At 29.0% G+C, this 14,009-nt stretch overlaps 1 protein-coding gene across 1 annotated transcript in view; it reads left to right on the forward strand.

Moving 5' to 3' along the window:
• The window catches only part of frem2a (FRAS1 related extracellular matrix 2a), a 323,263-nt gene that overhangs the window by 291,354 nt on the left and 17,900 nt on the right, over positions 1–14,009 (forward strand). Inside the window, 3 exon segments of the mRNA XM_065005059.1 lie at positions 8,579–8,706; positions 12,289–12,423; positions 12,766–12,892. Of these exon segments, the coding sequence (XP_064861131.1) occupies positions 8,579–8,706; positions 12,289–12,423; positions 12,766–12,892 (390 nt within the window).

Below are 14,009 nucleotides of genomic sequence, written 5' to 3' on the forward strand. Positions count from 1 at the left end.
ATGTATCAGTCAATCTATATAATAATATGTATCAGTCAGTCTATATCATAATATGTATCAGTCTAATAATAATATCTATATCATAATTTGTATCAGTCTATATAATAATATTTCAGTCTATATAATAATATGTATCAGTCTATATAATAATATGTAGTCAGTCTATATAATAATATGTATTCAGTCTATATAATAATATGTATCAGTCAGTCTATATAATAATATGTATCAGTCTATATAATAATATGTATCAGTCTATATAATAATATGTATCAGTCTATATAATAATATGTATCAGTCAGTCTATATAATAATATGTATCAGTCAGTCTATATAATAATATGTATCAGTCAGTTTCAGTCTATATAATAATATGTATCAGTCAGTCTATATAATAATAAGTATCAGTCTATATAATAACATGTATCAGTCTATATAATAATATGTATCAGTCTATATCATAATATGTATCAGTCTAATTAATGATAGGTATTAGTCTATATCATAATTTGTTAATATAATAATATGTATCAGTCTATATAATAATATGTATCAGTCAGTATATAATAATTTATCATCAGTCTATATAATAATATGTTCAGTCTATATAATAGTCTATATAATAATATGTATCAGTCTATATAATAATATGTATTCAGTCTATATAATAATATGTATCAGTATATAATAATATGTATCAGTCTATATAATAATATCAGTATCAGTCTATATAATAATATGTATCAGTCTATATATAATAATATCAGTCAGTCTATATAATAATATGTATCAGTCAGTCTATATAATAATATGTATATCAGTCTATATAATAATATGTATCAGTCAGTCTATATAATAATATGTATCAGTCAGTCTATATAATAATATGTCAATCTTAATAATAATATGTATCAGTCTATATAATAATATGTATCAGTCAGTCTATATAATAATATGTCATCAGTCTATATAATAATATGTATCAGTCTATATAATAATTTGTTTCAGTCTATATAATAATATGTATCAGTCTATATAATAATATGTTCAGTCAGTCTATATAATAATATGTATCAGCCAGTCTATATAATAATATGTATCAGTCTATATAATAATTGTATCAGTCTATATAATAATATGTATCAGTCAGTCTATATAATAATATGTATCAGTCTATATAATAATATGTTTCAGTCTATATAATAATATGTATCAGTCAGTCTATATAATAATAATATGTCTATATAATCATGTATCAGTCTATATAATAATATGTCTATATCATAATATGTATCAGTCTAATTAATATAGGTATAATAATAATATGTATCAGTCTATATAATAATATGTATCATCAGTCTATATCATAATTTGTATCAGTCTATATCATAATATGTTAATATAATAATATGTATCAGTCTATATAATAATATGTATCAGTCTATATAATAATATGTATCAGTCTATATAATAATGTGTATCAGTCATATAATAATATGTCAGTCAGTCTATATAATAATATGATCAGTCAGTCTATATAATAATATGTATCAGTCAGTCTATATAATAATATGTATCAGTCTATATAATAATATGTATCAGTCAGTCTATATAATAATATGTATCAGTCAGTCTATATAACGATATATATCAATCTTAATAATAATATGTATCAGTCTATATCATAATTTGTTTAGTCTATATAATATATGTATCAGTCTATATAATAGTATGTATCAGTCTATATCATAATTTGTTTCAGTCTATATAATAATATGTATCAGTCAGTCTATATAATAATATGTATCAGTCAGTCTATATAATAATATATGTATCATAATTTGTTTCAGTCTATATAATATATATGTATCAGTCTATATAATAGTATGTATCAGTCTATATCATAATTTGTTTCAGTCTATATAATAATATGTATCAGTCAGTCTATATAATAATATGTATCAGTCAGTCTATATAATAATATGTATCAGTCTATATAATAATATGTATCAGTCTATATAATAATTTGTATCAGTCAGTCTATATAATAATATGTATCAGTCAGTCTATATAATAATATGTATCAGTCAGTCTATATAATAATATAATATGTATCAGTCTATATAATAATATGTATCAGTCAGTCTATATAATAATTTGTTCAGTCTATATAATAATATGTATATCAGTCTATATAATAATATGTATCAGTCTATATAATAATATGTGTCAGTCTATATAATAATATTGTATCAGTCAGTCTATATAATAATATGCATCAGTCAGTCTATATAATAATATGTATCTGTCAGTCTATATAATAATATGTATCAGTCTATATAATAATATGTATCATCAGTCTATATAATAATATGTATCAGTCAGTCTATATCATAATATGTATCAGTCTAATTAATGATATGTATTAGTCTATATCATAATTTGTTAATATAATAATATGTATCAGTCTATATAATAATATGTATCAGTCAGTCTATAATAATAATATTGTAGTCAGTCTATATAATAATATGTATCAGTCAGTCTATATAATAATATGTATCATCAGTCTATATAATAATATGTATCATCAGTCTATATAATCATATGTATCAGTCAGTCTATATAATAATATGTATCAGTCTAATTAATGATATATAATAATATTGTATTATCAGTCTATATAATAATATGTGTCAGTCTATATAATAATATGTATCAGTCAGTCTATATAATAATATGTCAGTCAGTCTATATAATAATATGTATCAGTCAGTAATATAATAATATGTATCAGTCAGTCTATATATATCATAATTTGTTCAGTCTATATAATAATATGTATCAGTCAGTCTATATAATAATATGTATCAGTCAGTCTATATAATAATATGTATCAGTCAGTTTATATATAATATATATATCAATCGTAAAAATAACATGTATCAGTCTATATCATAATTTGTTTCAGTCTATATAATAATATAATAATAAATATCAGTCTATATAATAATATGTCTATATAATATGTATCAGTCTATATCATAATTTGTATCAGTCTATATAATAATATGTATCAGTCAGTCTATGTAATAATAAGTATCAGTCTATATAATCATGTATCAGTCTATATAATAATATGTATCAGTCAGTCTATATCATAATATGTATCAGTCTAATTAATGATATGTATTAGTCTATATCATAATTTGTTAATATAATATTATGTATCAGTCTATATAATAATATGTCATCTATATAATAATAGTCAGTCTATATAATAATTGTATCAGTCTATATAATAATATGTATCAGTCAGTCTATATAATAATATGTATCAGTCTATATAATATGTATAGTCTATATCATAATTTGTCAGTCTATATAATAATATGTATATCAGTCTATATAATAATATGTATCAGTCTATATAATAATATGTATCAGTCTATATAATAATATATCAGTCTATATTCAGTCTATATAATAATATGTATCAGTCTAATTAATAATATGTATCAGTCTATATGATAATTTGTTATATAATAATATGTATCAGTCTATATAATAATATGTGTCAGTATCAGTCTATATAATAATATTGTATATCAGTCTATATAATAATAATCAGTCAGTATATAATAATATGTATCAGTCAGTCTATATAATAATATGTATCAGTCAGTAATATAATAATATGTATCAGTCTATATAATAATATGTATCAGTCAGTCTATATAATAATATGTATCAGTCTATATAATAATGTATCAGTCTATATAATAATATCTATCAGTCTATATCATAATATGTATCAGTCTAATTAATATATGTATTAGTCTATATCATAATTTGTTAATATAATAATATGTATCAGTCTATATAATAATATGTATCAGTCAGTCTATATCATAATTTGTATCAGTCTATATAATAATATTGTTCTATATAATAATATGTATCAGTCAGTCTATATAATAATATGTATCAGTCTATATAATAATATGTATCAGTCAGTATATAATAATATGTCAGTCAGTCTATATAATAATTTGTATCAGTCAGTCTATATAATAATATGTATCAGTCAGTCTATATAATAATATGTATCAGTCTATATAATAATATGTATCAGTCTATATAATAATATGTATCAGTCAGTCTATATAATAATATGTAGTCATGTATCAGTCTATATAATAATATGTATCAGTCTATATAATAATATGTATCAGTCAGTCTAATATAACGTATATATATCAATCTTAATAATAATATGTATCAGTCTATATCATAATTTGTTTCAGTCTATATAATATATGTATCAGTCTATATAATAGTATGTATCAGTCTATATCATAATTTGTTTCAGTCTATATAATAATATGTATCAGTCAGTCTATATAATAATATGTATCAGTCAGTCTATATAATAATATGTATCAGCCAGTCTATATAATAATATGTATCAGTCTATATAATAATATGTATCAGTCAGTCTATAAAATAATATGTATCAGTCAGCCTATATAATAATATGTATCAGTCAGTCTATATAATAATATGTATCAGTCAGTCTATATAATAATATGTATCAGTCAGTCTATATAATAATATGTATCAGTCAGTCTATATAACAATATGTATCAGTCAGTCTATATCATAATATGTATCAGTCTATATAATGATATGTATTCAGTCTATATCATAATTTGTTAATATAATAATATGTATATCAGTCTATATAATAATATGTATCAGTCAGTCTATATAATAATTTGTATCAGTCAGTCTATATAATAATATGTATCAGTCAGTCATATATAATAATATGTATCAGTCAGTCTATATAATAATATTGTATCATAAGTCTATATAATAATATGTCAGTCTATATAATAATAGTCTATATAATAATATGTATCAGTCAGTCTATATAATAATATGTGTCAGTCTATATAATAATATTGTATTAGTCAGTCTATATAATAATATGTGTCAGTCTATATAATAATTGTATCAGTCAGTCTATATAATAATATGTATCAGTCAGTCTATATAATAATATGTATCAGTCATCTATATAATAATATGTATCAGTCAGTCTATATAATAATATGTATCAGTCAGTCTATATAATAATATGTGTCAGTCAGTCTATATAATAATATGTAGTCAGTCTATATAATAATATGTATCAGTTAGTCAGTCTATATAATAATATGTATCAGTCAGTCTATATAATAATATGTGTCAGTCTATGTAATAAATATCAGTCAGTCTATATAATAATATGCATCAGTCAGTCTATATAATAATATGTATCTGTCAGTCTATATAATAATATGTATCAGTCAGTCTATATAATAATATGTATCAGTCAGTCTATATAACAATATGTATCAGTCAGTCTATATCATAATATGTATCAGTCTAATTAATGATATGTATTAGTCTATATCATGATAATTTGTTAATATAATAATATGTATCAGTCTATATAATAATATGTGTCAGTCTATATAATAATATTGTATTAGTCAGTCTATATAATAATATGTATCAGTCAGTCTATATAATAATATTGTATCAGTCAGTCTATATAATAATATTGTATCAGTCAGTCTATATAATCATATGTATCAGTCAGTCTATATAATAATATGTGTCAGTCTATATAATAATATTGTATTAGTCAGTCTATATAATAATATGTGTCAGTCTATATAATAATATGTATCAGTCAGTCTATATAATAATATGTGTCAGTCAGTCTATATAATAATATGTATCAGTCAGTCTATATAATAATATGTATCAGTCAGTCTATATAATATGTATCAGTCTATATAATAATATTGTATCAGTCAGTCTATATAATAATATGTATCAGTCAGTCTATATAATAATATGTATCAGTCAGTCTATATAATAATATGTATCAGTCAGTTTATATAATGATATATATCAATCGTAAAAATAACATGTATCAGTCTATATCATAATTTGTTTCAGTCTATATAATAATAAATATCAGTCTATATAATAATATGTATCAGTCAGTCTATGTAATAATAAGTATCAGTCTATATAATAATATGTATCATTCTATATAATAATATGTATCAGTCAGTCTATATCATAATATGTATCAGTCTAATTAATGATATGTATTAGTCTATATCATAATTTGTTAATATAATATTATTTATCAGTCTATATAATAATATGTATCAGTCTATATAATAATATGTGTCAGTCTATATAATAATATGTGTCAGTCAGTCTATATAATAATATGTATCAGTAAGTCTATATAATAATATGTATCAGTCTATATAATATGTATCAGTCTATATCATAATTTGTATCAGTCTATATAATAATATGTATCAATCAGTCTATATAATAATAAGTATCAGTCTATATAATAATATGTATCAGTCAGTCAATATAATAATATGTATCAGTCTATATCATAATTTGTATCAGTCTATATAATAATATGTATCAGTCTAATTAATTATATGTATTCGTCTATATGATAATTTGTTAATATAATAATATGTATCAGTCTGTATAATAATATGTGTCAGTCTATATCATAATTTGTATCAGTCTATATAATAATATTGAATCAGTCAGTCTATATAATAATATGTATCAGTCAGTCTATATAATAATATGTATCAGTCAGTCTATATCATAATATGTATCAGTCTATATAATAATATGTATCAGTCAGTCAATATAATAACATGTATCAGTCTATATCATAATTTGTATCAGTCTATATAATAATATGTATCAGTCAGTCTATATAATAATATGTATCAGTCTATATAATAATATGTTTCAGTCTATATAATAATATGTATCAGTCAGTCTATATAATAATAAGTATCAGTCTATATAATAACATGTATCAGTCTATATAATAATATCTATCAGTCTATATCATAATATGTATCAGTCTAATTAATGATAGGTATTAGTCTATATCATAATTTGTTAATATAATAATATGTATCAGTCTATATAATAATATGTATCAGTCAGTCTATATCATAATTTGTATCAGTCTATATAATAATATGTTAATATAATAATATGTATCAGTCTATATAATAATATGTATCAGTCTATATAATAATATGTATCAGTCTATATAATAATGTGTATCAGTCAGTCTATATAATAATATGTATCAGTCTATATAATAATATGATCAGTCAGTCTATATAATAATATGTATCAGTCAGTCTATATAATAATATGTATCAGTCTATATAATAATATGTATCAGTCAGTCTATATAATAATATGTATCAGTCAGTCTATATAACGATATATATCAATCTTAATAATAATATGTATCAGTCTATATCATAATTTGTTTCAGTCTATATAATATATGTATCAGTCTATATAATAGTATGTATCAGTCTATATCATAATTTGTTTCAGTCTATATAATAATATGTATCAGTCAGTCTATATAATAATATGTATCAGTCAGTCTATATAATAATATGTATCAGCCAGTCTATATAATAATATGTATCAGTCTATATAATAATTTGTATCAGTCAGTCTATATAATAATATGTATCAGTCAGTCTATATAATAATATGTATCAGTCTATATAATAATATGTTTCAGTCTATATAATAATATGTATCAGTCAGTCTATATAATAATAAGTATCAGTCTATATAATAACATGTATCTGTCTATATAATAATATCTATCAGTCTATATCATAATATGTATCAGTCTAATTAATGATAGGTATTAGTCTATATCATAATTTGTTAATATAATAATATGTATCAGTCTATATAATAATATGTATCAGTCAGTCTATATCATAATTTGTATCAGTCTATATAATAATATGTTAATATAATAATATGTATCAGTCTATATAATAATATGTATCAGTCTATATAATAATATGTATCAGTCTATATAATATTGTGTATCAGTCAGTCTATATAATAATATGTATCAGTCTATATAATAATATGATCAGTCAGTCTATATAATAATATGTATCAGTCAGTCTATATAATAATATGTATCAGTCTATATAATAATATGTATCAGTCAGTCTATATAATAATATGTATCAGTCAGTCTATATAACGATATATATCAATCTTAATAATAATATGTATCAGTCTATATCATAATTTGTTTCAGTCTATATAATATATGTATCAGTCTATATAATAGTATGTATCAGTCTATATCATAATTTGTTTCAGTCTATATAATAATATGTATCAGTCAGTCTATATAATAATATGTATCAGTCAGTCTATATAATAATATGTATCAGCCAGTCTATATAATAATATGTATCAGTCTATATAATAATTTGTATCAGTCAGTCTATATAATAATATGTGTCAGTCAGTCTATAAAATAATATGTATCAGTCAGCCTATATAATAATATGTATCAGTCAGTCTATATAATAATATGTATCAGTCTAAATAATATGTGTCAGTCAGTCTATAGTCCCCACTACTTTTCTTTTATCTTTTCTCTTTCCTCTCCTTCCCTACCCAGCATCCTCTCTGTCATCCATGGTGATGTGTGAAGACAACCCTGGCCTGACCTTTAACCTCAGCCTGGTGAGGAGTGAACCCACCTACAACCAGCCTGTCCAGCAGTGGACATTCACATCAGACTTTGCTGTGAGTCTATACCCCAAACCTTAACCCCTAACCTCTAACCCCTAACCCTAGCCCAAGGCTGTGAGTATATACCCCAAACCCTAACCCCTATCAATGATGATAGTAAATGTCCCAAGGTATCAATGCTGATAGTTAATGTCCCAATATATCAATGATGATAGTAAATGTCTCAATGTATCAATGATGATAGTTAAAACCTCTTACAGCTACCCCCCTACTTTTTTCAATTTCCGCCTGAAGACATACCCAAATCTAACTGCCTGTAGCTCAGGCACAGAACCAAGGATATGCATATTATTGATTTAATTTGAAAGAAAACACTCTGAAGTTTGTGTAAATGTGAATTGAATGTAGGAGAATACAACACAATAGATCTGGTTTAGATAATACAATGAAAAAAACATATGTTTTTTCATTTTTATTGTTGTATCATCATCTTTAAAATGAACAAGACAAAACAAACGTTCAGATAGGATGATGGGGACAATTTCAGTGGAAAATATAAAAGGACCACAGTACTTGTGCAAAGTTTCAGAATTATAACTTCCAAAATGAGTGTGCTACATGACATTTATCATGAAGTCACCCAGGTGTCCCACACAAGCAGCCCAAATGTACCCAAGTGGCCAAATTGGTGAAGTTATACATTTTGAATGGAATAACTATATACAAAATACCAAAATAGTATTCTAACACACCCCACAAAAAAATGGAGAAAAAACATGAAAAATATATATACATTTACAAAATAACACTTTCAATATTTGGAAGACCCTCAGTCCTCTACACAATATTGTGCTGCTGATGCCAGGTGCCATAGCAGTCTCTTTCTGATGTAAAGCAGAGGGTCACCAAGCATGTGGTGCAGGTGATGGGGGACTTCACTTTGCAAAGAACACAGCGACGCCTCCATGCTGTGCCCTTTTGGCCCTGAGGCACATCCATGCCTGCAGAAATACATTTGGGCAGATGAACACCACTTGTGGCAGGAGCTGGATGAACCAGTTTCAGTAGGGGATGGAAACCTTGGCACTGGGGGCTCCCATTCGGAGTCAGTGTCACTGTGAAGCAAATGTTCAGTTAGAATAGTTTCACATATGAGTCCTGTATCAACAGGTATAATAAACATATATATATAGAGTACAGGGAACATAAGGTTGAATATATTATTATAGACCTGCTAGATCTACAGTCTCATTTATATTATGACAGACCAGCTAGATCTCCTGTCTATTTTATATTATGACATTTCAGCTAGATCTACTGTCTCTATTATATTATGACAGACCAGCTATATCTATTGTCTTTATTATATTACAACAGACCAGCTGTATCTACTGTCTCCATTTAACTTTGGCCATTATTGTGGGCCTGCCCTTCCCTCAGCAGCCTCAAATAGGCTATTTCATGTGTGGGTGGGTTGGGGCGGGAGACACACGCACCTCACATTTCATTACATTACATTTTTATATATTGCTACTAAAAAATGTAAAAATCACAAATAATATTTTATATTATTCATTTCAAACAACGGCATTAGCATGAGAAGAACTTACCAGTCCAAAACGATGTCCTCTCCGTTCAAAAAATATTCCTCCATTTGGGAATCGCTAAATGAATCGTCCTCCAACAATCTGTCTCACTTGCCCGATCAATTTCTTCTAAAATTGTGTGTACACCTGCATATCTAGACTTAGATTTAGCTTTCCCTGACTTAGTCGCCATACTGATTGATATATAAACAGCTGAAGATGCGCTTAACCAAAACAACACTGTGCGTAACATGCGTTGCTCCTTCTGGTATAAAACTTCAATGGCGAATGACCCTCTTTACGCCGGAGTTTACGACAAGGGTTGGTATTCCAACACATAAACATTACATATTGCCGTTTACCTCAGCTCATTGGCTATCTACCCAGCTAGATCTCAAGACGATCAGTGGTCATTGGGTTAAAATACAGTCAATCAACGAAACAGCGGTCATATCATTGGTGCACAATGATGTCAATACTTGTTGTCTTCAAATCAGTTTCTTTCAGTCAATACGTCCCGCGAAATGACCCATCAGGTTTGGTTGTGTTACAAACAAACCAGTTGATTGCAATTGAAACCAAACATGACTGGAAAAGTCACGTTCTGTGTGTGTATTTACATCGAATGTGTCGTTGAAAATGGAATGAGACGGAATTCACGACACAAGCGGTTCACAAAATGTTTTGTGTTAGGCTATAAAAATGTATTTTATCAAACAAAAGATCATTCATTGTGTAACAATGAGCATTGGAATTGCAAACAGACGAAGATCGCCAAAGGTAAACTATTTATTTTAATGCTGTTTGTGATTTTGTTACGCCTGTGCTGGTTGAAATAGTTGTTTTTCATGGGGCTCTGTCCTCAGATAATCGCATCGTATTCTTTTACAGTAAATCCTTTTTTAAATCTGACAACGCGGTTGGATTAGCAAGATTCTAGGCTTTCAAAACATGTGAGACACTTGTATTTTCATGAATGTTTAATATTACTATTTATGTAGCGATCACCGAATGTTGTCGAATTTCATCCCGCTAACTAATGGGTTCGGTGCGCAGAGGTTAATGTCCCAATATATCAATGATGATAATGTCCCAATATATCAATGATGATAGAAATGTCCCAATATATCAATAATGATAGTAAATGTCCCAATATATCAATTATGATAGTAAATGTCCCAATATATCAATGATGATATTGTCCCAATATATCAATGATGATAGTTAATGTCCCAATATATCAATAATGATAGTAAATGTATCAATGATGTTAGTTAATGGCCCAGTATATCAATAATCATAGTTAATGTCCCAATGTATCAATGGTGATAGTTAATGTCCCAATGTCTCAGTGATGATAGTTCATGTCCCAATATATCAATGATGATAGTTAATGTCCCAATGTATCAGTGATGATAGTTAAGGTCCCAATGTACCAATGATGGTAATAAATGTATCAGTGATGATAGTTAATGTCCCAATATATTAATGATGGTCATAAATGTATCAATGATGATAGTTAATGTCCCAATGTACCAGTGATGATAGTTAATGTCCCAATGTACCAATGATAATACTGCTAGTGCTGAGAGTATGGTGGCGTCAGTGAGAAAACACATCCAATCATTCTTTCTAATGAACAGAAAATAGTTTCACTCTCTCTCCTTCTCCCCCACCTTCTCTCCCTCCCTCTCCCCTCCTCTCTCCCTCCATCTCCCCTCTTTCTCTCCTCTTCTCTCTCCTCTCTCGTCTCCTCTCTCTCCTCTCCTCTCCTCTCCTCTCCTCTCTCCCTGCCTCTCCCATCCTTCTCGCCATCTCTCTCCCTCTGTCCCTCCCTCTTTCTCCCTCTCCCTCTCTCCCTCTCCCTCTCCCTCTCCCTCTCTCTATCCCTCTCTCCCTTCCTCCCTGTCTCCTCTCTCCCTCTGTCCCTCCCTCTCTCTCCCGCTCTCCTTCTGTCCCTCCCTTCCTCTCCCTCCCTCTCTCCCTCCCTCTCTCCCTCCCTCTCTCCCTTCCTCCCTGTCTCCTCTCTCCCTCGTCTCTCCTCTCCTAGGTGCGTGACTATTCTGGTCCATACAGAGTGAATCTGATTCCCTGTACTACAGTCCAGAACATGGAGTACACCGTCCCCCCTGTCTGTAACCCCGGAGAGCCTGTCCCCTTCCACCTGGACATACGCTTCCAACAGGTAGTTATTGATTTGGAACCATTGATTATCAATAGGTCATACAGTGTTGTGATTGTGAATCACAATACTGTGATAGCAGTATATATAACCCTCCGTCCCCCTCCCTACCCCCACCCTCTCTCCCTCCCCCTTTCTCCCTCCCCTCCCTCCCCCTCCCTACCTCCTCTCTCTCTCTCTACCCCCCCCCCTCTCTCTTCCTCCCCTCCCTCCCCTCTTTCTCTCCCTCCCCTCTCTCCTCTCTCCCTCCCCCTCCCTCCCCCTCTCTCCTCTCTCCCTCCCCCTCTCTCCTCTCTCCTCTCTCCCTCCCCCTCTCATTCTTTCCCTCCCTCCCTCCCTCACCAGGTCAGTGAACCAGTATCAGTGGAGTTCAGGCTCAACACTCAGATATTCCTGCTGTCCAAGAGGAACCTATGGCTGTCTGACGGATCCATGGGCTTCGGACAGGAGAGCGACGTGGCCTTCTCAGAGGGTAGGTTACAGCAGGCAGCATCCCCTATAGGCGAGGAGGGAGATGACACCCGAACAAGAGGAACAGTCAACCAACTCATTCACACCTATACAGATGTCGGTCTTGATCACTCTTTTGTAGCTGATCATTTTCCTGATGCATCAGGATATTCAAATGAGCCTCGTCAGTGGCTAAACGTGCAGGGACAGTTGAGTTATTGGGATCAAGGCTCGCTATCTCAGATAATGTTGTCCCTCACCCACCCAAACGTTATAGACCTAGGTTATTTTATTCCAACATTGAAATGTAGACAAAATGTGTCTGAAATGCAGCCGTACACATCAACAACTGTTGTTTTATAGATCTTAATAACACAAGACAGATATTGGTCTCCACTAGTCTACAACATACAAGGGTTTTATATAGCTTAAAAACTTCTTAAGGATAGCCCACTTTTTTCATTTTTTTTCAATACCCAAATCTAACTGCCTGTAGCTCCGGCCATGAAGCAAGGATATGCATATTCTTGGTACCATTTGAAAGGAAACACTTTGAAGTTTGTGGAAATGTGAATTGAATGTAGAAGAATATAACACAATAGATAGAAGAAAGAGGTAGAAGAAAATACGAAGAAAAAAACAAACGTTTTTTTTCTACCACAATCTTTGAATTGCAACAGAAAGGTCCCACTTCTAGCCATCACTCTGGTAATTCAGATGGTGTCCACAAGATGGCAGCAGTGTATGTGCAAAGTATGAGGGAACTACGAGACTTTTAGTGTGAAGTCACCCAAATACATTTGGGCAAATCGTGAAGGAGACATTTACATTCATATGACATTTTTCTGAAAGAATATCGTCAAATCTGTATAGTTGGACTTTGATTTAGCTTTTCCAGTATTAGTAGCCATATTATCAGTTCAACATTTGCAAAACAACCAGTTTTCATAACTCTGAATATCCTTATAATTTTTGTCGCACAAGGTTAGTAGCTACATTTTCAACAGATACAGGGTTTCCGGATACTCCCGTAAAGCCCAGCTCATTGGCTATCTAGCTAGCTTTCTTTGACCCCGATTGGTGCTTATTTGACAAAGATCCAGGCGATCAAATTAAGACCGGCCGTGTCATCTGCGTGC

Source organism: Oncorhynchus nerka, linkage group LG19, assembly GCF_034236695.1.
Source record: "Oncorhynchus nerka isolate Pitt River linkage group LG19, Oner_Uvic_2.0, whole genome shotgun sequence".
NCBI lineage: Eukaryota > Metazoa > Chordata > Actinopteri > Salmoniformes > Salmonidae > Oncorhynchus > Oncorhynchus nerka.